The sequence below is a fragment of the Mustela lutreola genome, chromosome 14 (genome assembly GCF_030435805.1).
Source record: "Mustela lutreola isolate mMusLut2 chromosome 14, mMusLut2.pri, whole genome shotgun sequence".
Taxonomy (NCBI): domain Eukaryota; kingdom Metazoa; phylum Chordata; class Mammalia; order Carnivora; family Mustelidae; genus Mustela; species Mustela lutreola.
Genome location: NC_081303.1, coordinates 64132534 through 64158691, shown reverse-complemented (window position 1 = coordinate 64158691; position 26158 = coordinate 64132534). Strand labels below are relative to the sequence as shown.

Below are 26158 nucleotides of genomic sequence, written 5' to 3'. Positions count from 1 at the left end.
ACAGTAGTGGGGAAAATACCATAAAAAATTAAAAGTATTCTGCAGCTGGAATGTGGCTAAGTGTCTAAACCAGAAAACTAAATGGTGCATTATGGATCCACAGTATCAGGAGAGATAAAACGAAATTCCAGTCCTAGGACAAATGCTCTAAGGAAGGACCTGGCAGAGAGTATTGTTTGCATTTTTCATTTCATTTAAGCAATGAGAATGTGATCATGGGCTACTTATCTAACTTAAAAGCAAAGTAGTACCTTTATACTATATATAGAGCGAATATATATAAAGGATACTACCTTTAACAATACAAAATGACTATTCTCTTCGATAGTTTTGCTTGCTCTGAATTCTACTCTAATAATATAGTGAGTTTTGTTTCCTAATTAATTGGAGAATTTCTGTCTTTGAACGGATGGTTTTAAGCAATTTACATTTATTGTTGTAACTGATACGTTTGCTATTAACCCTGCCATCTTATGTTATTTGTGATATTATAATCACCGTGCCTTTTTAATATTGAAAAAAAAATTGTTGCCGTTTCCTCTGCTGTTTTCATCGCCTACCTCCACACACAAACATAAACACAGGGAGGCACAAAAAAGTGTGCTCCTTAAGTATATGGTGAAAGTCTAAGTGAATAAAGAGGCCATTTTTGCTTTTGCCTGTTTGTGTTTACTTTTGTTAGTGCAATAACAATCATAAGTAGATTTTCTTCTGTTCTGCAAAAAGCAAAAACAAAACAAAAAAACCAACAACCAACCAACCCCCAGATCAGGAACGTAACAAATCATTATCTGGTCAGGAAAACAGGCTCTCCCTGGACTTACTGGCAAGCATACAAAAGGGTCACAGGCCCTTTTAAGAATCTTGTAAGTGGTAAAACAAACAAACAAAGAAAAAGGAAAAAGGAAGCACTGGCGATCATTCTGCCTAAAGCTGTTTTGCTATTGGGAGCGGAGGCAGAGGTGGACCGTGGACCTGAAGCCAGTCCACGGACACCTGGAGTTTGGGCTTAGGCCGTCGCCGATCACCGCAATGCGGTATTGCTAATCCCCTGAACATTTTAAGAGTGTACAAAGTGGACCGGAAGACGCCAGAAATCAGAATGAATCTTCAAAGTGCCCACACCTCTCGCTGTGACAGTAGGCGACACACGCCGCCGGAGAGTTCAGGGGAAAACACGGAGAAATGGAGTTTTCTGGCGGGGCGGGAGTCCCCGGCGGCCGTGGGAGTAGCTGTTCTGCGCCTGCGCCGAATTTCCCGCATGCTCAGTAGCTGCGGTAGGTTTGTCCTACAACCACCAACGTACGACCTATTGACAGGAAGGCGGCCAGGTACTGGACTAGAGGGACCTGTTGCTCGGTAGCTTTGTGTTGTTGCTGTTGTTACCCTTCAAGTCTTTTTCGTCTGGCTTTGTTCCAGGCTTGTCACTGTAAGTTTCTCCCCTGTGAGTCAGGACAAAGGCCTTGGTCCGATCTGACTCATTTATTGGTCCCCTAACTCCACCCCTTTGCACAGATAGAAGGTGATTACAGGGATTTATGTTTTAAGAAGAAAAAAGTTTTCACGAGTCAGGTTGCCTCTCCAGATATTCCAATTTCGGACCTAGATTCTTGAGTGTCAGAGATTTAATTGTTGATCGGTGCGTTTATTTTCGTGCTCCAGGGTCTTCTCGTGGCTTTTGCTGTAGAATTAACGAGGCAGACCTAGACAGTGGGCTCGTTAGTGCACTCAAATTAGAGACTGCCTTCGTCTGAAATTAAATTTCATTCGGATAGCTCACCTTCTTCGTACTATCTATCCTACATACTTGTAGGCTTGCTTGATTTATTCAGGTATCCCTGAAAATATAATTGCTAGTTCAAAAGATATTGACTTTCAGTTAACTTTTCAAAATCATCCTAAGAGGTTTTAACCACTGTGCATCCTTGCTCACAGTTCTCAGAACGATGTTCCCTCACAGGCTAGCCAACACTGGGCCTTTTCATCTATGTCAGTCTTACACATGAGCAATCATCTTTTGCTGTTTTAATTTGCATTTCTTTCATAACTAATGAAGTTGAGCATTTCATGTAATTAAGGGCCATTGTCTTTCTTTTAATAGGAATAGCCTATTTGTGTCCTTTGCTCATTTTTCTACTAGATTATTAATCTTTAACATATTAATGTAAAAGCCTTTTCCGTAATCAAAATTAACTAGATGTCCAGTACATGATACAATTTTTTTTTCTCATTTTGTCAGTCCTCTGCTTTGCTTGTGGTAATTGATTACATAGATATCTTAATTTTTATTCAAATTTGTCAATATATTCTTTTATAGATTCTTAGTTTTTCTCATGTTTAAAAGTCCTTTACCAAATTTGCAAAATATTTCATACAGTTTTATTCTCATGCTTTTATGGTTTTATTCTTTACTTCTAAAATCATGCATTGATCTGGAATGTATGTTGATACAAAGAATACAAAAGAAAGTTCCAACATTTTTTTTTAAGATAAGTAAGTGTTCCACCATTTTTTCACAGTTTGCCTTGTGATTTGAAATACCACCTTTAGTGTGTTTGGATCTACTCCTGGGATTTCATTCTGCCCAGGACTAAACTGTTTAATTATTACTGTTTTGTATCATATTTTGGTAACTGGTAAGGAGAGTATCTTGGCTCACTGTTCTTTTTTCAGAATTTGCTCTGTTATGCTCATATTTTTATTTTTCCAGATGACCTTGAACCTTAGCATCACTTGATCACGTTTCAAAAGATATAATCTTTGCATTTTTTAAAAAAGATTTTATTTTTTTATTTGACAGAGAGAGATCACAAGTAGGCAGAGAGGCAGGCAGAGAGAGAGAGGAGGAAGCAGGCTCCCCACAGAGCAGAGAGCCCAACACGGGGCTCCATCCTAGGACCCTGGATCATGACCAGAACCAAAGACAGAGGCTCCAAGCCACTGAGCCACCCAGGCGCCCCTAATCTTTGCATTTTGATCGGGACCTCAGTCATTCATTTTTTTAAAAAAATATTTTATTTATTTATTTGACAGAGAGAGAGATCACTAGTAGGCAGGGAGGCAGGCAGAGAAAGAGGTGGAAGCAGGCTCCCCGCTGAGCAGAGAGCCACATGCTGAGCTCAATCCTGGGACCCCAAGACCACAACCTAAGGCAGAGGCTCAACCCACTGAGCCACCCAGGTGCCCCTCAGTCATTCATTTTTAAAAGATTTTACTTATTCATTTGAGAGAGAGTTAGAGAAAGAGCAGGGTTAGGGGAGAGGAAGAGAGAGAAACAGGCTCCCCGCTGAGCAGGGATCCCAATGTGGGACTCAGTCCCAGGATCCTGGGATCATGAACTGAACCGAAGACAGCTAACTGGCTGAGCCCCCCAGGCGCCCCTATCGTTCAATTTTAGACCCTAATCCTCATGTGCTTACCACCTTTATATTCAATTCAAGATACCTTTCTCAAGCTATCAAAGGAAATGGATCATTTGATTCCTGTTTTTAATCCTTCAGAACTAGCCCTGTTGGCTACTGTAAAGATTTTTTTAAAGGATGAGGTGTTAGGTTGATACCCTTAAGTAGCATACAACCTTTTTTCATCTGTATTTCAAGCCTCAAGCCCTGAATGTTATGAAAAAGAATCTGCAACATGATTGTGGGTTGTATTGGTTATCAGATTACATCCCCAGGGTCAAAATGATGTTGCAGAAGATACAGGATTTTTTTTTGCTCTGAACACTACCCTGATGTCTCCGCAGGATAGCCAGTAATGAGGACAATTGTCACAATAATGGTTAGCCAGTGTGATTTAGTGCTGCCTTCTACCAGGGACCCTTACAAGTGCTTTACCTGCATTACTCATTTAATAATTAAACTCTGTCCTATAGATACTATTATTAACTCCATTTTAGAGATCGAGGCACAGAGAATTTAAGTGGCTTTCCCAAGACCACACAGCTAACAAATGCCAGAGCCAGGATTTGAACACTGGTGGTTGACTCCAGTGCCTGTGCCTTTAGCTATCTTATCCTGCTTTTGAGTAAGCCGTTGGAAAGCTGTGTTCACAAAGGGTGGGGCTTTAGGACGCAGAAGGCGTAAAACTGTTGGAGAAGGAAGTTTCATGTATATAACCTGATCCGCTCTAAGGAAGTTTACAACTTGCCCGTAGCTTTTCAGCGGCAGCGGCAGCGTTGTGTGATCTCCATCAGTATCAACAAGGTGATTCTCGTTTGGGTTCTGGGAGGGGGCACAATTAACAGGAACCTCTTTTCCAGATGTGTTTTGATAATATGATTAGATTCATTTTCTTTATTAAGGTCCAAAAGTGTATTCTTTTGTTTAAAAAATAGGTAAGAAAAATATTAGACCAGGGGATAGTAATATTTCATTACTAATTATGTTTAGACTAAAGAAGTATTTCAGAGAAATTGGTAGAATTATTTTATTTGCCAACTAAAAGTGATTTGCGGGATCTCTGTAAAAATCACTGTTCTGCTTTACATCAAACCTGTTACATTCTTATGCAACTGGTGTTAGCTTTGAATGGCAGTTCATATAGTATGTACTTTATGAGGAATGTAGTAGAACAAGCCTAAACGGTTTTCTTTATAAGAAAACACTGTGGATGTGGCAAATATAAAAGGAAGTGGTTTAGTTATATATGAAGCTTGACAAGGCTGGAATGACTGCTTACTTGGCTCAAATGTAAGTGATATCTGTGAAAAGGTACAGCACTACCTACCATACAGTGAGGGAAAGTGATCTGCTTTTCACCAATGGCATTTTATATAACATGGGGACTGTATGAACATGCCAGCACATATTATAATATGCTCAGTAGTTAAGACATTTGGGTAGCACGTGATTAGTTGCCTGAAGACTACCATTTCCAGTGCAGAATAAATCAGATGTGTGGCTGGTCATGGATAAGGAAGTGGAGGGTGGAGGTGAGGTCAACAAAGTGTTTGCCGAATTATTGCTCCCGTTTTCTGTTTGAGTGTTAGTAATTTGCATAAGCTGTTTTTCTACCCAGCCTGCCAATAAAATGAATCTAGCCTGATTATGATGTAATAAGGTAAAGAGAATTTAAATACATAGGAATTCAACTTTATTTTCATATTAATTCTAGACAGCTCCTGGCCACAGAGGGATTCATTCCCTTACATCAAATTCAATTCTGTTCTTCTGGAGGGTTTCAAACCTGTCCCTTGTTTATTGTCTCAACTGATGTTCACAATCCTTGTGACTGGAATGTTAATGAGAGAAAAAAGATGTAAAGAGCTCGAAAGGCACATCAGGTCAAATGTGTAGTCAGAAATTGGCAGTAGAATAGTGACTTGCTGAATTGAGGCTCATAGTGTCTCTTCTGTTCTGTATTGTGTTCCTTTGTTGCACTGAAATAATATTGACCTGATTCAGTTAGAGGGCCGAGAGTTTTTGTCATCATTTGGCTCCCTGTGAGCACTCTGAGAAAAAGTCCAAGAGGTTTGTTAGAGGGTGTTCTTGGGATCACTTATGGGAAGGGTGAAGAAGGTAGTGATGCCTTGGGGAGTGGGGAGTTGGGCCACAATGCAGTCTCAGCAAAGGCCTCAGTCAGCCAACGGAGCAGGGCATTCAGAAGCCAGGATGACCCAGTAGATTGGGGTGGCAGCACGGTTGGAGTGTGGACTGGCCTTCCAACCCATCCCCTCTGTTGCAGGTGCAGTGACTTAGCACATAAATTCCCAAAGAAAGGTGGCAGCTAAAAGCCATCCTTTGGTGGCACTCTCAGCAGCTGGGGAAATGTCCTTCAGCCTGAAGAGGGTCTGGGTGGTACATTCCAGCCTCAGAACAGTCACTAAAATTACAGGGTTTGAATTTGTATTTTCAAAGAGGAGTGTACACTTTGTCTTGAAGGCTGTTTTTCCCATATTTTCCATTGGGCCAGTGGCTATTCTGACACTCACTACTTTTCCAGATGATTAATCTTCACCCCAATTAGGTATGTTGCACCTTCTCTTTATTTGGCCTCTGATGACGGTAGTAAATAGCCAGTAGATGAAATTAAATTTTATTTAATCTCTAATGGAATATTCATTGGTTTTTAGAAACTAACTGTAATCCCATGCAACTCCTCTTTTTTTTTTACATCACCCCGCACATACACCCACATCCCTTATGCTCTTCGTACCTCTCTTGGCTCTCACCAGTTTTATGTTACAGATTTTAGGTTACATTATTTTACTCCCAATCCACCAAAATATTAGCTCATTTATGGCAGATGTTGTATCTTGTATTTTTAGCCCCTGATGCACTTTCCACGGCCTTTACACATGCACACATACCCCTCAGACATAAAACTTTGTCACATGCTCATGGGCCTGGGACGGTTTTCCCCGTCTTCAAAATGTCCCATCTGCAGAAAGAAAGAATACTATGAAATTTATTGAGAGAGCTAATGCTGACATAGAAGTTTTTCCAAGTCTCTTAGTAAGTATTTATTAAAGGATCTGTACAGTGAGGTACTCGGTAAATATGTGTTGAATTAAATTCAAGTGACTGAAACCAGTAGTTGACTTTGAAAGTAACGGTGTTTCTCTTAACTTCCCCTTAGGACTGATCATGGCTTCCGGTCACACCGTGTTGATGCGGCTTGTAGCCTCAGCTTATTCAATCGCTCAAAAGGCAGGAACCATAGTCAGACGTGTTATTGCTGAAGGAGACCTGGGTATCGTGGAGAAGGTACTGAAAGTCTCGTCTCATTTCATACCAACTTTGTTTTTGTTCCTTCACATTTTAGTAAAGGATGTAATAATCTCGACAGACTTCAATAGTTGAAATAATGTCTCCTCTATAGAGATCGCTAGACCCTTAGTTCATATGAGCTCTATTTCTGCTTTGAAAATGACTCCAGACTTCCTGCATCCCAAACTTTTATTTGTATGGTTAGGCCTTCTGACTGCTGTCTAGCACTGTAACCAAGCTTCATATCCTAAAGAAATCTCTTACAGGACACTTAGTCCTTAGTGAACTTGCCATGTTGGTAAAATCTGGCATAAAAATAAGTATTCCTGATAGTCAGAGCTTTACATTTTTTTCTTCATGGAAAAGAAACACAAGACAAAGTTGTGGTTTTATTTTCCCTCAGTGTGATAATTAAAAACAGGTAAATTAAGGGCGCCTGGGTGGCTCAGTGGGTTAAGCCGCTGCCTTCGGCTCAGGTCATGATCTCAGGGTCCTGGGATCGAGTCCCGCATCGGGCTCTCTGCTCGGCAGGGAGCCTGCTTCCCTCTCTCTCTCTCTCTGCCTGCCTCTCAGTGTACTTGTAATTTCTCTCTGTCAAATAAATAAAATCTTTAAAAATAAATAAATAAATAAATAAATAAATAAAAATAAAAACAGGTAAATTAAAAAAAAAACACTTGGGTAAATTATCAGAAAGATAGTTTATCAAGAGAGTTGATTCTTCTTGTTTTTGTTTTTTAGGTAAGCTCTATACCCAGCCTTGGGCTTGATCTCACAATGGTGAGATCAGGGGTCGCAGGCCCTATCAACTGAGCCAGCCAGGCACCCCTAGTGACGGTTCTTAAAAGAAAATCCTACCATGCATGTGTTCTCATTTATTTTCTTAAAAAAATTTTAGACATTTTATTTATTCATTAGAGAGAGACACAGAGAGAGCACAAGCAGGGGTAGAGGCAGAGGGAGAATAAGAAGTAGACTCCCCGCTGAGCTGGGAGCCTGGGACTCTTTCTCCAGGACCTGGAAACTGTGACCTGAGCTGAAGGCAGGTATTTAACCATCTGTTGACCCAGGTGCCCCTCTAGTTTAAAATGTAATTTCTTCTACAAGATTTAGTTATCATTTCTCATTATGATGTTTAAATGTAAGTTTCCATATATTCACTTTTTATCATAACTTTTAAAGAAGATGGTATTGTAATTTTGCCCAAATGAGAAAATTACAGAGTAGGATTAACCATTAACATTAAAATGATTTATAAATAGAGTTGTAGTTAAGTCACTCCTTTATGATAAATCAAACATCTGTCTAAGGCTGTTAGCAGAAAAAAAAAAGACAACCAAAAATATGAGTAAAAAACAACTTAGTAATAAACTCAGATGAGCTAATTATAGGACATTCAACATAAGTGCTTTTAAAATTTAAGAATGGGGTGCCTGGGTGGTTCAGTCAGTTAAGTGTCTGACTCTTTTTATTTATTTATTTATTTATTTGACAGAGAGAGAGAACACAAGCAGGTAGAGTAGCAGGCAGAGTGAGAGGGAGAAGCAGGCTCCCTGCTGAGCAAGGAGCCCAACATGGGGCTCAATCCCAGGACCCTGGGATCATGACCTGAGCTGAAGTTAGTCACTTAACCAGCTGAGCCACCCAAGCACCCTAAGTGTCTGACTCTTGATTTCAGCTTAGGTCATGATCTCAGGGTCATGAGATCAAGTCCTGCATCAGGCTCTGTGCTGGATGTGGAGCCTGCTTATGATTCTCTCTCTCCCTCTTCCTCCCCCTCTCCCCAGCACCCCCAACTAGAAAAAAAAAATTAAGAATAAAAATCAAGACGTTTGCCTGGCTGACTCAGAAGATCACTTGATCCTTGATCTAAGGGTCATAAATTCAAGCCCAATATTGGGTGTAGAGATTACATAAATAAAATAGCTTAAGAAAAAGGAATGAAAATCACAAGAACAAGTTAAATAAATCTCACTTCTAATTTCGATAGCTTTATGGGTTTAATAGTATAGAAAGTAGATATATCTTGATTTCAAAAAAAATCTTATAGTCTCCATTGTCAAAAAAGATTCAAGCCATTGATAAATATGGACGTGACATGTCCCATCCCCCCATCTTGAACCACTGTTAGGTATATTCACAAGTGGGTGATCAATTTTACCCAAACATTTCATTTTAATTCATGATTCACATCAACCCCAAAAAGATTCTCGGTGACAGATCAGAGGACTCCGCTTCCAACTCTGTCCTTTTCTCTTTAACCATTAACAAATACAGTTTTTAAGAATCATTGAATGTATCTTCTCAAAAATGTTGTGTAACAGGAGGATATAGAGAGCATACTTACCAAATTTATCAATAAAATGAACCTGGATAGGGTAGTTAGCATATTCGATCACAGAATAAGTATTCAAAAAGTTACAAACACTGAGAAAAGAGGGCCAAGCCCAACAGGATATTATATCAGGAATAATTAATAAGTTCCCAAAATATTCATGTTCAAGTGATAAAAAGTAAATCTGATTTACATTTGTTTAAAAAAGAGGTTTTGGTTGACAGCATAAATGCTCAGTGATAAGCCAATAATGTAATTTAGTGACTTCAGAAGGCTATTAATCTTACAGCCTTTTTAAAAGTTTTTTTTTCTATTATAAAAAATAGGAAATGCAGAAAAGTAGCAAAAAGTGAACAAAAATGATCCATCATACCACCACTACCAATACCATCAATCATTTCAGATAGTTTCCTTAGTATCACTTATTTTTAAATTGATTTATGCTGTGATTATATTAGATGTGCCACATTGTAGCCTATAGCTAAGGAGTAATGGAAAAACAGTAATAATCTCACGGTCCTCTGTATTGGTAATAACCTCCCTATTATCTGTACCTGAAGGATATGTCTAGTACTACTCTCCCTGTCCTTTGTACTGGTAATAATCTCCTTCTGTACTGGTCATGTACTTCTAGGTAATAGATTTTTTAAAAAAAAATAGTCGTTCTGTCCTCTGTATGGTCAGGCACTTCTAGGTAATAGATAAGAATAAGTAACAATTGCCCTACCCTCTGTATGGGCAGATACTTCTAGGTAATAGATAAGAAAAAAGGTAATGATTGCCCTGTCCTTTGCATGGTCAGGCACTTCTAGGTAATAGAGGGTAAAAAGTAATGATCTCCCTGTCCTCTATATGGTCAGGCACTTCTAGGTAAGAGATGGTGAAAAAAGGTAACAATCGCCCTACCCTCTGTATGGGCAGGCACTTCTAGGTAATAGATAAGAAAAAAGGTAACGATTGCTCTCTCCTCTGTATGGTCAGGCACTTCTAGGTAATAGATAAGAAAAAAAGGTGACAGTCACCCTGTCCTCTGTATGGGCAGGCACTTCTGGGTAATAGATAAGAAAAAAGGTAATGATTGCTCTCTCCTCTGTATGGTCAGGCACTTCTAGGTAATAGAAGGTAAAAAAGGTAACAATCGCCCTGTCCTCAATACTGGTCAGGCACTTTGTTGATACCTCATTAAAAGAGACAGAGCAGAATTAAATTTGTCACACAAAGGATTCAGAATGATGAGGTCTGGCATTATGTCAGTAGAAAGAGCAGGAAATATTATCCTGGACTAGAAAAAGGTTGGGATAGCTTTCCTCATATACTTAATAGCTGGCAATGTGTCTGCCTTCCTCTAGAGAGTAGTGTCCAGACTTGATTGATGCAGAAGTCATCTTCAAATTTAACAATTCTTTTAGGAAGTTTCCACAGATGTTTCTAGAACACCTCTGGTGTGCCAGACACAATTCTTTAGGAAATAAAACAAAGATCTCTGTCTTTGGGGCCCTGTATGCCAGCAGACTAGTATTTTGCATGTAGGTAACTGGAAGACTTAAGCATGGCATACAAGTCTTTGATTTTCATGATCATTCCTTGTTTCATTAAAAAGTATTGTAAAATTTTTACTATTTAAAGTAATAATTTTGTAACTCCACCTAATCAGGCATGTATAAATTGCAACATGTCATAATTCTGTGAAAGCAGACTATTGAAGACGTTGTGGCTGTCATTTGAAAGATTTTCCACAGTCTTCTACTAGAATGACTATCTGATGGTAGGGACTGAGTAAGAATGCTGTGGGTGAGCTAAATATATCAAATGTAATTGCTGTTCGTTTTCATAGTTTTTATATTTTGGAAACAGAAAATTCTTTCTGTCATCATGAGGACCTGTTGAATTATTAGAAAAGTAGATGCTTAGTAGATTAGAAGATTAGTGAGTAGAAGTTATAGAAAGATACAAGTTGGGAATATCTTTCAAATAGCTAAAGAGAGTTTTTAGCTTTTTTTTTTTTTTTTTTTTAAGATTTTATTTATTTATTCATGGGAGACAGAGAGAGGAGGCAGACAGAGGCAGAGGCAGAGGAAGAAGCAGGCTTCCCAAGAAGCAGGGAGCCCGATGTGGGACTCGATCCCAGGACCCCAGGATCATGACCTGAGCCGAAGGCAGATGCTTAACCATCTGAGCCATCCCGGCGCCCAAGATAGTTTTTAGCTTTGACTGCCATGAAAATTTATGAATCTCCTGTCCCTTCATCTTTTTAAGCAGAAGATTGATCTAGAGATCTTTTTTTTTTTTTTTTTAAGATTTTATTTATTTGACAGACAGAGATCACAAGTAGGCAGAGAGGCAGGCAGAGAGAGAGGGGGAACCAGGGTCCCCACTGAGCAGAGAGCCCAATGTGGGGCTCGATACCAGGGCTCTGGGACCATGACCTGAGCCAAAGGCAGAGGCTTAACCCACTGAGCCACCCAGGCGCCCCTGATCTAGAGATCTAATGTAGGGAATTTATCAAATTTATCCTTTCCAAACTTTAACCACTATAAACCCCATGAGAAAAACCAAGCCAGGAAACTAGTTGACTCATTGGGTGTTAATTTCCATGAATCTAAAAACAGTGCAACTTAAATGACATAAACACTCGTGCATTAGGAATCAGAGGACAACTTATTTCAGATTAGTTCTGCTAAAATTTACATTCTTTATTGCAGACCTGTGCAACAGACCTGCAGACCAAAGCTGACCGATTGGCACAAATGAGCATTTGCTCTTCGCTGGCACGGAAATTCCCCAAACTAACAATAATAGGGGAAGAGGTAAGACTTGTAAGGAATGAACTCTTTTTTTAATGACTGTTTACCATATGGATTTATAATTGCCACTTTTTTTTTTTTTTAAAGATTTTATTTATTTATTTGACAGACGGAGATCACAAGCAGGCAGAGAGGCAGGCAGAGAGAGAGAGAGAGCAGAGAGCCCGATGCAGGGCTCCATCCCAGGACCCTGAGATCATGACCCGAGCCGAAGGCAGCGGCTTAACCCACTGAGCCACCCAGGCGCCCTAATTGCCACTTTTTAATGACTTCTGTACCACTGTCATTATTTCAAGCATTACATCTGATGGTTTAACAGCAAAATAATTAGCCTGTTCCTTGGACTTGAAGGAAACATCCGATTATAAAATATTTTAGTCCATTTCTAGGCAGATGTCTCAATTCTTAACTGCAGAAGATAGGGTTCCTGTTGTAATATTTAGCATGCAAACTAAGAGATGGACAGAGTTCTAGACCTTTGGAATAAAAGGGATTTTGTTGTTTCTGGTTGTTTTTTTTTTTTTAATTGCACACTTGTCCAGTGACTGTAACACTGAAAGTGAAGGAATTCATATTTTATGTAATTGAGAAAGAAGTATCTCATGTCAGAATCACTTAGTTACTTACTTAGTTTGGGTTTTTTTTTTTTTTTTTTTTAAGATTTTATTTATTTGACAGAGAGAGACACAGTGAGAGAGGGAACACAAGCACGGGGAGTGGGAGAGGGAGAGGGAGAAGCCAGCCTCCTGCCAAGCAGGGAGCCTAACATGGGGCGTCATTGGATCATGACCTGAGCTGAAGGCAGGCACTCAATGGCTGAGCTACCCAGGCGCCCCTGTTTATTTTGCTTTTTAAGAATGTGTTTATTAAGGACTTAGGATGATAAAGGGCAGGAATCTTATGCTTTCAAATAGGTTTATAATGATTAATTCATGATGAATTATTACATACTGAATCCTGTTGAGGGCAGCTTAGGCATTTGAAGCCATTTAAGTGTTCCCATGGAAACTAGAGTGAAATCAGAACTCTTTTAATTTTTTTTATTTTTGATTAGTTTTTTATTTACATTCAATTAACATGTAATGCATTATTAATTTCAGAGGTGGAGTTCAGTGACTCATCAGTCTTATTAATAATCAGTGTGCATTTCATCACGTGCCAATGCCCGTTTACCCCATACCCCTCCAGCAACCCTCAGTTGGTTTCCTATGATTCAGAGTCTCTTCTGGTTTGTCTCCTTCTCTGATTTTGTCTTACTTTATTTTTCCCTCCATTCCCCTATGATCCTGTTTTGTTTCTTAAATTCCACATATGAATGAGAGCATATGATAGTTGTTTTTCTCTGATTGACTTATTTTGCTTAGTATAATACCCTCTAGCTCTGTCCACGTCGTTGCAAATGGCAAGATTTCATTATTTTTGATGGCTGAATAGGATTCCATTGTGTATATAGACTACATCTTCATTCATCTGTCAGTGGACATTGCAGAGGCACTTACTTAAATAAGCTTCTAACACTTAGATTTTTTTTTTTTTTTTTTTTTTTTTTTTTTTAAAGATTTTATTTATTTATTTGACAGAGAGAAATCACAAGTAGTCGGAGAAGCAGGCAGAGAGAGAGAGAGGGAAGCAGGCTCTCTGCTGAGCAGAGAGCCCGATGCGGGACTCGATCCCAGGACCCTGAGATCATGACCTGAGCCGAAGGCAGCGGCTTAACCCACTGAGCCACCCAGGCGCCCCTTAGATTTTTTTTTTAACTGTTCAGGATAATGAAGATGGGATTTTTTTCGTAGTCAACTTTGACCAGACATATGTGGTCATTTTTGCAGCTTTATTCAGTGTGCTTTATTTTTTGACTCAGTTAAGCTCTAGACATAAATGACAAACAGGAAGGTCTGGTGAACTCTGATGCCGCATTTCTTCTGTCACTAAGACAATGGGTGCTCTGTGAATACCAAACAGCTTCAGTAACCATCCTTGTTATCTGCCTTAGGATCTGCCTTTTGAAGAAGTGGACCAAGAGCTCATTGAAGATGGTCAGTGGGAGGAGATACTGCAGCAGCCATGCCCAACCCAGTACAGTGCTATTAAAGAAGAAGATGTATGATCCACAGGATTTCTTAAGTCTTTGTTGACCCTCTGTTTGTGCTCTAGTAAATAAAATTTGCCTTTAGGGTTGAAAAGCTGGTAGACATAAAATAGCGGCCTCCAGGAACTTGAAATCTTTAAGGGACAGCAAAGAAGTGTTAGGCGACCGTAGGGAATGTGTGACCTGTTGGTTTAGGGCTTGGTTCCTCACCCCGTCAGTTTCTTCTCTAAAACCATTACTAAAAATACTTCTAGGGAGAGCATCTAATTTTTTAGTAGATTTGGTAGTAAAATATTTTGTTGGTAATTGAGGTGAAATAGGTTGGAAATGGAAGGAGGTGAAATAGGTTGCTCTTTTATGTTTGGAAGGCCATAAAACTCACCTCGCTTCCTTTATAGAGCCATTTAAATTAAATCTCTGGCTTCAGATAATTATCCTAATTCTTTAGTTGTTGAGTTTTGATTTATTTAACGCACATTCATTGAATACCTACTGTGAGTAAGGTGCTTTGTTTGAGGGAGGGAAGGCACACGGACAGTGAGACGTGGTGTCTTCTGGGAGAAGGGGGCTTTATTCCCAGATTCCTGCCAAGCGTTGTAATTCTGGTGGGTCATGGCTACATAGCCTGAGTCATACTGAAGTTCTAAGTAAAAGGGATTTCTTCTTCTGTCTACTGTCAGTTTATAAACTGTTCATTTTTCTTTGCTGGACATAAATGGTGTCCTTAAGTTAAAATTAGACCGTCTTAATTTTTTTTTTTAATCAGCCTTTATGTGTTAGAGTGAGTAGCAGCCACACACTGTTTAAAACATTTTGGTGCCACTTTAAAGTTTTCCCTGTACCACCAGCCAGGCCTCAGTGTGTTCGTGGCATTTTGTTGAGTGTTCAGGTGACAGTAAATGGATGAGTGAAGCAGTTCCTATTCCAAATTCGTAGATGGGACTTTCCTCTAATTTAAATGGACTTTTTCCATGATTATGAAACAGTAAGGTGTTTTACTGTTGTAAAACTGATGACATTAACTTAAGCAATTCAAAATATAACTTTAAAAATGAAGAAAGAGGTATTTTTAATCTACTTAAACCTATTTTTTAAATGTTGTATGCTTAATTTAGATACTTCCCTTTATTTCAGCTTGTGGTCTGGGTTGACCCTCTGGATGGTACCAAGGAATATACTGAAGGTTGGTATCTCCTCGTATTTGTTTTTGATAGCAGTGGGTCTAGAATATGATATTTAGTTAAAAACATCTGCTGCATAACAACCCATATCATATTTTATGTTTATGCTCTAAAGCGGTATTTCTGCTCATCCTCGCTATTATTGTATATCAGCGATTGTCAAGACCGGGAAAGAGAAAATTCAGTCCCTTCACATACCACTCCCTGACCTCTACCAGTACCATGATTCTGATGTCCCCCAGGTGGGAATAACTAACACAAAGCTAGGGTTACCAGAAGGACTGTGCTGAATCCCCAGCTCTGTTGGGGCAGAAAACAAACAGCTGTGCTCTGCAGCCACCTCCTGCCCCTCCCTCCCCAGTCACCCCCTCCCCTACCACCAAATACCTCCCCTCCAACCACGCCCCCTGCCCCCTCGTGCCCCCCCCCAACTATGAGCTGTTTTCCCACTCATGGTTCACCTTTAGAGATGGGTTTGGGAACACGGTACAATATTTCTCCTTTCTGAAATTGTCTGAGATGAGAAAAATTAGAAAGCAGCACATTAAAGTAAAATTGGCAGCGTTAAAGTAAAAAGACCAGGCTCAGAGCCAGAGTTTTAGGTTTTAGGAGCAGAGCATATATAAGTTTAGAGTTTTAATTTTGAAACCAAGATCTATATAAGTTTTGTTATATTGGTTCTCAGCTTCATGACTTAAAAAAAAAAAAATTCTCATAATCATTAGAAAAAACTCTCTGTGTCCTTGGGTGAGACATACCTATACATCTGAGTCAGTCACACAGTGTATGTGCACGTGTATGTATGTGTGTATGTGTGCACAGTGAAATGTCACTCTAAGGGAAGCTCTAGACTGCTTAGTGTGTGTGAGAACACCCAGGTAGATTGCTTAGATGTTGACATCCACCTCTGGAGATTGATTCACTGGCTCTGGGAAGGACCCAGAAAATCAGTTTTAAAAATTATGCCAATTAAGGGGCCGCTGGCTGGCTCAGTCAGTAGAGCATGCAACTCTTGATCTCAGGGTTGTGAGTTGGAGCCCCATTAAGGCTGTGGAGTCTACTTAAAAAAAAAATTATGCTTGGGACGCCTGGGTGGCTCAGTTGGTCAAGCAGCTGCCTTCGGCTCAGGTCATGATCCCAGCATCCTGGGATCGAGTCCCACATCGGGCTCCTTGCTCCACGGGGAGTCTGCTTCTCCCTCTGACTCTGCCTTCCACTCTGTCTGCCTGTGCTCGCTCTCCCTCTGAAAAATAAATAAATAAAATCTTTAAAAAAAAATTATGCCAATTAGTTCTGATGCTTCTTGATAATCTGCGGACTCTACTTGGAGAACCCTTACCCTGGAGACTTGAAATGCAGGTCTAGACCGTAATCCTGGAGTAGAGCGTGAACCAGCAGGCAGCAGTGGCATGGGTGGTGGCAGAGGAGGACAGGAATCTAACAGTAATGGCTGCAGAGTCATGGCTGGTTTTTTCATTTGATATACAAAATGGACTAATGAGACCGTGTCTACTGACTCAGTTAAGTGGCCAAAGAAGTCGAAGCCTGCTTCTGTCTCTGGCCAGCTATCTCTTATAATTTGTGCATTTTTTCAGAAGTAGGATTGATCGTGGCTGAATCATCATAGATTTCTTACCTTTATTCTAAAAATAACTTGGAACAATTGATGTGCTGATGATAAGTCAGAAAATTATATAATTGAGCTTGATACTCATTTCTTCTTCACAGGTCTTCTCGACAACGTGACAGTCCTTATTGGAATTGCTTATGAAGGAAAAGCCATAGCAGGCGTTATTAACCAGCCATATTACAACTACCAGGTATTACTATAAACAATACAAAAATACTTTATTAGATACATAGTAGAGTGTTCTGTGATTTCCTGATGTTATCGAAACCAGTGGTTTCTAGCTCTGTTTCCCATATAGTTACTGGGAAGGTCTATAAAATACAGCTTCCCAGATCATACCCCAGACCTGTCGAATCAGAGCCTCTCAGGGCATAGGTATTTCTCTCAGGAATGCATATGTATGTATCTGTGTATAGGCAGACACACCGTATGTATTCATATATGTATGTATTTTATGGATGCCTCTTGATTCAAATGTGGAAGTTTGGGAATTACTGACATGGTTCTTGATTAGCTTCGTCATTGAGACACCTGATTTGCAGGTGGTTCTAGAAGCAATTGAAGAAATGAACCATTTCAACCAAGGAAAGATGCTAGCCATGTTGTTTGCCAGGTAATACTGCATAGCACCTAAATTGCAGTCAGCACTGGTAACAGAACTAGATACGCTCTTGCATTCATTTGTCTTACTATGGCTCTCTAATCTGCTCTTTCTACTCCAAAGAAACTGTCTTTCTTACAAGCCAGAGACTAATGTAATTCCAAAGCAGAAATATACCATGAAATTGCATTAAACGTTAAAGGAAATTGTTGCAGTAAAATATTTGAGGTATTTACATTAGTGTGATCTTGATAGAACTTTGGAGAAGCAAAGTAACCAGAGTGGGGACTATTACCACTGAATTTCTAATTTGAGTTTAGAGCAGGATTAATCTCTGCTTCTAAGATAAATTTGTTTCTCATGCATATGATTATAACTTTTTTATTTATAATCCTGTGCTGCTTAAATTTAGCAAAAATAGTGGATTATTGGGAAAGTCTCCCATATTGAATTGCTTAAGTGTCCGTGAATTCTTTTAATATGACTTTAACGTTTATACAGCGTTATAGGAAGACACAAGCTTGTGGTTTTTGTGTAGACTTTCAAGTAAGTTAACGCTTTTACTTAAAAGAGGGGCAAATAGTTCATAGATAATGTTGTAATGCATGGCACCTTTCATCAGAAGAAGATCACAGTGCTTAGAGGTTATCAATACTTTCTATCACTTCTTTCTGAGATTAGAAACATTGTATTCGTTTTCCACAGAACAATGAAAAGCAGAAGTTAAGGGAACACAAGAATGAAGCAAAGGTGAGAAAAATAGCTAGGGTTTTGACCCCACTAGTAGGTAGAAAAGAGGCAGGTGACTTGTGGTACCCCAGGTGGCCATTGTCCGTCCCCTGTCCCAGTTCACTTCCTCCTGTTCTGCTTCTCCTCTTGCTGCCTTTCCCTTTACCACAGTTCCTCTGCACTCTCTTGTTCCTCTCGTCCACCATTCACTCCTGCTTATGCCTTACAATTTGTTGCGAAAAGTAGAAAAGTTACTTAGTTCTGTTTATGGTATTCAGGACTGAACATTCCATTTTTAGTAACCATCAATATAATAACAATAGCTAAAATTCATCATGAGTTTACTGTGTGCTGCCAGCCAGACTCAAGGGATTCACATGCATTATCTCATTTAATACACACCACAGACCTTTAAGGAAACTTGGTTCCTGTTTTAAAGAAGAGGAGACTGAGGCAAGTAACTTGCCCCCAGACCTCCCAGTTGTCATTGACAGATCTGTAGATTGAAACTCAGGTCCAGGGGTGCCTGGGTGGCTCTGTGGGTTAAGTGTCTGACTTTTGATATCAGTTCAGGTCATGATCTCAGGGTCATGAGAGCGAGCCCCAAGTGAGATTCCACGGTCAGTGTGGAGTCCACTTGGGATTCTCTCTCTCTCTCCCTCTGCCACTTTCCCCTGCACTTGCTCACTTTCTCTCTCTCTAAATAAATGAATAAATAAAATCTAAAAGAAAAAGAAGAAGAAAGAAAGAAGGAGACCCAGGTCCAGACCCTTAGCAAATATTCTATAGCAGAGTTTGCTTCCCAGGAAATCCAACCTGCAACATAGGTGTATTTCACTGTAACGGCAGCCAGGGTACTGTTAGTGGGCGACTAAGATGTGTTTGAAAGCATTTTACTTTTTTAAAGATTTTATTTATTTATTTTTGCGAGAGAGAGAGCGAATGAGAGCACGTGTGCATGACCGGGAGGGAGGGGCTGTGGGAGAAGCAGACCCCCCACTGAGCAGGGAGCTTAATGTAGGACTTGATCCAGGACTCTAGGATCATGATCTGAGCCGTAAGCAGCTGCTTAACCCACTGAGCCACCCAGGCACCCCTGTTTGGAAGCATTTTAATAAGGAAAATGGGGCAGTATAGTTTAGTGATGAAGACTACTGGCTTGGAATACAGATGAGCCTGAGTTTGGTTATGATCTTCCTGGAGTCCTTGGGCAGGTTACTTCAATGATGCCAAATCTCATTTTTCTCATCTGAAGAACAAGGATGATAATCCCCTACTTCATGGAGTTTTGGGGGATTAAATGAGATAATACATGTAAGGCATTTAGTCTAGCACCTGCTATACTAAATAGTATTACTTATTAGTATTCAGTAAAATATCTGTATGTCTACAATATATGTTTACTGTATTAACATATAGTGTTATGATGACTCTGTGTTAATCATTTTATGTATTGGGTTACGTTTTTCTGCATGAAGTGTATAGTTAAAACCGTGTGTTTGAAAATTCTTGGAGCTCTGCAAAGGAAATACAGATGCTGAGATTGCATTGTCATTGCCCTTTTTACCAGCACAATTGTCAGCACAATTTTTAACCCTGACCGCATTGTCTCCGGCTGCCCCTCAGTATCAGCCTGTTCAGCCTGTCTCTATAGCAGCAAAATACATAACTGCCATTACCTATTCCCATATTCACAAGATCCTTGTTCCTTGGATAATGAAAAGTGGTAATCAATACATCGTGTTTCATTTCCTGGGGACTTGAGTACCTTTTGCAAACAGCTATTTTCAAATACAATAATGAGATCACTGGCTGACGCAGAGAGACATGGGAATCAGTATATGATGTTTCCCTTCATGAGGACTTGAAGGAATAACTGTAAGTTCCCTCCAGTAGCTCTCAAACTCAGTTTTTAACCAGAACAACAAGAGAAGGCTCAGTTGATTATCTCAGGAAAATCTCAGGGTGGATGATGTTGTTCTTGTTCTTTATCAGATTACATTGTCATATTTTTATTTTTTAAAAAAATCAGGATGCAAACCTAAAGCGATAGTCTCTGTATGGCTGACGTTTTTCTCCAGATGATTACAAACATTGCTGCTGTTTCACTCACTTGCATAGGCAGGACCCGATGCCACGCTGGGAAGGACAATCTGGGGAGTTTTAGGTTTAGGTGCCTTTGGGTTCCAGCTGAAAGAGGCGCCCGCCGGGAAACACATCATTACAACGACCCGCTCGCATAGCAACAAGTTGGTGACTGACTGTGTCACCGCCATGAACCCTGATGACGTGCTGCGCGTTGGAGGAGCAGGAAATAAGGTATGAACACGTCTGCCATTCTGCTGAAATGCAATTGAATTATGGAAAGAGATCCCGAGCATTTCCGAAACATGAAATAAGAGCTGGGAGAAGGAGTTAGAGGTTGTAATTGACTATTAAAAGCCCATTTCAGCAACATTTGAATTTTTTAAAAATGTTATCGTTCAAGTCTTTTTATCTGAGAGTTCTGTGCTAATGCAAGTCATTAGGGGGACATCTTGTGCCTCTTGCCAGCCCTCGTATTCTTGAGGACCCTCTTGGGTTACTTCCTAGACCTACCTTCTGCGGACCCAAAGGATGAGCCTGCCTCCCCTTCCTGGACGCTTTCCCCATTCTTTCACATAGGCGTCCATCCTGCCGAGAACGTTGTGAAACTGGGCAGTTGGGTCTGCAGCTTCAGATATCTCAAATTCAGCATGCTCAATTGGATCTCTTCCTTTTTCCTTCCTGCCCCTACACGCATTCCTCCTATTTCCTGTCTGCTTAATGGTACCACCATTTTTGCCTAATTGCTCCAGCCAGCCCCCTGAAAGTCACCCTAGACTCCTTCCTTCCTCATATCGCATCCGTATCTTCTTAATTCCTCCCTAACGTCTCCTTTGTCCATCTCAGCTGCCTCCACCCTAGTTAAAACTTATCATATCTCTCACCCAGACTTTCCAGTAGTTTCCAACTGGTCTGTCTATTCAGTCCTGGGCCTCACAGTAACACAAAGCAGTTAAAAATGCAAAACTTACTGTATATCGCTTCCTTGCCCCAAATTCTTGGATAACTCCTTGCACAACAGTTTAAAACCCAAGCCTGTGAGAATGGAATGTTAATTCCCTTATATTTTGGTGTGTTCCCCCTTGAACACACCCCAGGCTTATCTCATGCCATCCCCCAGCTCAGACCCTGGGGATACCAGACTGGCTGTAGTTCCCGATGCAAGTGCATCTCACACTTGTGTCCCTGGCGCAGAGAAGGCAAATCGTAAATACTTACTGAACTGCGTGGGATTCATTTTTCTTTACCTACCCTTTGGAAGCAATAATCAACTATTTTTAGATTTTCCAAAAGCATTTACTGGTGAGAGGATGAAAATGGGAGTTTAAAAATAATAGTATTTGGGGGAAAAAAGTTCTAAAACATTTCCAAGTAAAAATGTATTCACTAAATATAGTGACAGGTGTGATTTCTCTTTGCCCTTACTTTTTTAACTGCAAAAATCTCATTATGTGTTTTATTCCCAAGGGGCACCATTCTCTTTAGGAACAAAGTCCCCACCCTGTACATCCTCCACCTTTTCTCCTATAAAAGGTGGGGCAATTATTAACTTTTCTGGGCATGTTACTAACTTGTTGGGCAGTTATTAACTTTTTCAGGTCAAGGACTTCTTTAAGAGTCTAATGAAGGCTACGGCCCTTCTTCCCTTAAGAAAACAGACCCAAAATAGTTCTTGGCACATAATAAGACTTGACACATATTTGTTCAATGAAAGAAAACCCTTTTACATAGAGGTCTACAGCAAGGTTTAATCGTTTGAAGGTGTTCTTGAAGAGTACTAAGAAGAGTAATTGGTTACATTGCATTCATTGAGATTTTCCTCCTCCTCTCAGTCTGCTCTCTTCCTCTGAATATTTGAGGCCTGAATTTTACAGTACTGATTATTTTATGGTGTAACCCAAAAATAAGTAAATGACTCATGAAAGTCTGATAGCAGGTTACTCTTTAGAGTCATGTCGATTCTATCAAATACCCTCAGCTTTGTTTGAGAATTATAGGAGTTATTAAGATGACAATTTAAAAATTCATATTTTGGTAGAAGAAATGGTAATATGTAGTAGGACTCCAAAGACTTAAGAAACTACTTGTTAGTTTCTTTGTCAACATTGCATAGGTATTTGGACTTACTGCATTTTATACATGAGTGCACTACTTGATGTTCCTCTAGCCTTTAGTCTACAGGCTTAAAAATCTTCAATTTTTCTATAATATACAGTACATTGTGTCTACAGTAGGAAAAAAGCAACACGATAAAAAGAAAACTTTATTTATTTAAGTAAGACTATGAAGACTGTTCTGATCTCATCCTTGTAGCTTATTTAACCACTTCCTCCCCACTCCAGGTCACTGTATGATTCTATATTTTATTGTATTCTGTATATTTCTCCATAATACTCATGTTCCTTTCAACCTGCTAATAGCTTTCACCTAAGTTGAGTCTGACAGAGGAATGGATGAAATACACTTGGTAGAAACAAGCAGTTTCTCTTATTCTTTAATCATTTCATGGCCAGGGGATAATTATTATCTCCAACCCTACAGATCATTCAGCTGATTGAAGGCAAAGCCTCTGCGTATGTATTTGCGAGTCCTGGATGTAAAAAGTGGGATACTTGTGCTCCAGAAGTCATTTTACATGCTGTGGGAGGTCAGTCCCTTTTATTTTGGGGAATTACAGGTGTTACAGCTTTTTTATTATGCTACGACAGAATTTTTCATTATATTTACCGAGATTCTGAGGCCATAAAAGCTCAGAGGAATCCTAGAGATTAGCCAGTCCAACCCCTGCATTTCAGAAGTGAGGATGTCAATTTTTCAGCAAATTCATTTTCTTTAATTATTGTTTATCTTTTGGACTTCAATCTACATATAGTTGACTTAATTAAACCCTTATTGATTTATGGATTTAATGCTTCTAGGGTTTCTTTTTTCTTGAAAAGTAAAATGGTCATCACCATTGTCTTCACCTCACTTAGTTTCATTTAAGCCAAAACTGGTAAATGTTTTAGTACTAGTGCTTAAGATCACAGAGTTAGAATTTTTCTAAATCTGACAAATACATTACAAATATATGCATAGTAAGAGATTTTCAGTTTCCATTAGACATAAGTTGACTTCTACTCTTAAACAAAACATTTGATTTTTGTTCTATCCTTTCTTCTAATATATTATCCAATTTCATATCTCATCAGCATATTACATGACAAGGGAGTTAAATTCATCACAATTCTATCTCATTAGGATGCTAAATAAACTATAATGTGACACAATTAAATTTGATGAGCATACTTCATTTAAACCTTAATCAAGTATTAATATTTGGTGGTAGAATGAAGAAAACACTTTTGAAAATGGGAATAGTAGCGATGGGGTAGAACCAGCTGAAAAAGTAATCATCTCAGGAAAAGAGAAATTAACTGATACCAAGAAATAGGAGTTAAAAATGCTAAATGAAATTGATTTGAATCAGGGAGAAAAATAATTTTTTATCTTTCAGTTAGTCAAAATTGTTCTATAGTTTTAAATTTAAGTGAATTAAAACTTAAGCCTTTATAGTCACTCATTACTTTTCCTATCTTATCCAGAATAAATTGATAACTATCCCATAGGGAAGTAAGAGGCACTTAAAAATACCTAGAAACATAACGCTCCGGCCAGCCACTAATGTTGTATTGGTGTTTCTTCTGTAGGCAAGTTAACTGATATCCATGGAAATGCCCTTCAGTATAACAAGGAGGTGAAGCACATGAACTCCGCAGGCGTCCTCGCCACACTGCGCGATTACGACTACTATGCAAGTCGAGTTCCAGAGTCTGTGAAAAATGCACTTGTTCCTTAAAGGAAAACCTCATTTACTTAACTAGGAGATGGACACTTGATTCTCAGAATAATATACTTTAAAATGAATTGGATGAAATTATTAGAGTTCCCTTTTCACTTAAATCATTGTTGATCAGTGATTTATATTTAGTTACTTAGCAGTAAAAAAGGTAATGAAAAAATTTCTTGATTAATTATTGACTCAGGCCAGAAGAATTTATAAAGTAAGTGTGTTACTGTTCTTTTCCTCCTTGTGAAAGGAAGGGTTAGTTTCAACTCGCTATTCTGGTCGATTGTTTAATCAACATTCCTGTTATTGTGAACAGTTTCTTTAGGGCACAGAATCACAAGTTGTTACCTGAATCTCATTCTTGTTTTTCACAGTAATTTTAAGTTTTCCTTACTCCAGTTAAGAATTTACTGAAATGTCATGTATGTTGATGAAACAGATTTATGGAAAAACTTCTTTGTAATAAATTATTTAATTCTAGGTTTTTATGTTCTTTACCACCTTTTAAAATTTTTAAGTAGCATTTGAAAATGACATAGTCTCTACCATGGACATTACTTTATTCTTACGGTGCCATTGTAATGCCTAGCTCTGGCCAGTTGGGTAATTACCTTAGTTCTTTACAAGGGGAGATTATAACATAAGCTATCAAAATTATTCTGACATTTTTGGGTCTCTTTCCGGTGCTTTTAAATAAATGTCTCTGTTACTGGATTAGGTAAGTCGTCTAAATTAATGGTTCTTAGATCCAACTTTCTATCAGAATCACCCAGGAGGCTTTTCAGAAATACAGACTCAGAGGCTCATCCCAGCAGTTTGATTCTGTATATTTTAAGAGGGCTACTCCAGGGAGTTTGATAATCACTGAAGTTTAGATAATATCCTCAGAACCTCCGTAATCTAGCCTGAAGAGGTCTTTGTGGCTTTGACACCTTTGATGACTCCTGTGTCTCCTGTGACTCTCTTCTCAGTGACTTTCTTCTTCCCTCTTCTAGCCACTCCTACTTGGTCTCCTTTCTTGGTTTCTCTTTGTTTCCCTTCCCTTAAATGTCAACATTCACCAGGATTCTCTAGGTTCCCTCTACTTTCTCAACAGATGATCTAATCCACACATATGGCTTCATTTGGGTTGTTTGTCCTTAATTCCATAATCTTTATCTCGTTTAGAGCTCACGGGGCGCCTGGCTGGCCCAGTCAGTAAAGCGTGTGACCCTTCACCTAGGAGCTGTGAGTTCAATTCCCGCTGCACCTTGGGCGTAGAGCTTACTTAAACAAAGCAAAAAACTTCTCAAGTTCTAGGTTATGCCCAAGAGCCTGCTTTGATGTCTCCCAGGTGTCTGTGAATTACTATGTCTACAAAGCTCTTCATTCTTTCCCATCCCTCCTTAAATTATTTTACAAATCCTTAAGGTGAACCTAATGACTGGCCAAATTTGGAAATCACTTCCAAAATCCATTTTCTTCCCTCTAAGAACACAATTCCCTATCTATAAAGAAGAGACTAAACCTAATTAAAAAAAAACAACAACAACAACAACAACAACCCAAGTGCAATGTGAGAAAAACTTTGAAGGCATTTTCTACAGGTTGCTATTTAAAAGTGAGTTATCCAAGAGACATATTTGCACATCCACATTCACATTGCCTATTCATTAATTCACACCCTCATGCTCCTTTATTTCTTCCACAGAGCATTGTCATGCCTTCCTGACTAATCTGCCTGTCCGCCCTGTACTTTCTGTCCGTTCTACTTATCATATCCTCAGGGGTGATTTTTCCCAAAATCAAATCTGGTAGTGCCACTCTCTTAAAATATTTTAGGGCTTCCTGTTGCCTTCAGGATAATATACAAGTTTCTTGTCACAGCATATGAACCTCTAATGTCATGGCTTCTTCCTTCTCCAGCGTCAACTCTGATCACTAACTTATACCCATGCTCAACCATTTAAAGTCCCCCCCCCGCCCCCGCCAAATACCATGCTTTCCCTCACTGTGGCTTCCATTAATTCATTCAACAAATAATGTTTTGAACACGTGCTATATGTTAGTCACTGCTCTAGGTACTCAACATTTAGTGGTGTATGTAACACTGGTGTGAGTCTGTTCTTCTCTTGAGCGCATATGCTTGTGAAGCAAATCAGATAAGGAACAAGTAAATGATATCA

At 39.3% G+C, this 26158-nt stretch overlaps 1 protein-coding gene across 5 annotated transcripts; it reads left to right on the top strand.

Annotated features, from left to right (window-relative positions):
• Nucleotides 1-1197: 1197 nt before the first annotated feature.
• Nucleotides 1198-24473, top strand: BPNT1 (3'(2'), 5'-bisphosphate nucleotidase 1). Of its 5 annotated transcripts, none has more exons than XM_059144959.1 (11): nt 1287-1331; nt 4156-4205; nt 6580-6707; nt 11748-11852; nt 13843-13950; nt 15073-15121; nt 16848-16939; nt 18056-18100; nt 20201-20398; nt 22706-22811; nt 23854-24473. In XM_059144959.1, the coding sequence occupies exons 3-11, from the start codon at nt 6588-6590 to the stop codon at nt 24000-24002; spliced, it is 972 nt and encodes a 323-aa protein (XP_059000942.1). In that variant the 5' UTR covers nt 1287-1331; nt 4156-4205; nt 6580-6587; the 3' UTR covers nt 24003-24473. The 5 variants fall into 5 exon arrangements, with proteins under 5 accessions (XP_059000937.1, XP_059000938.1, XP_059000942.1 ...); XM_059144960.1 differs by having other exon boundaries at nt 1313-1429; XM_059144954.1 differs by lacking the exon at nt 4156-4205 and having other exon boundaries at nt 1198-1331.
• The last annotated feature ends 1685 nt before the right edge of the window (nt 24474-26158 follow it).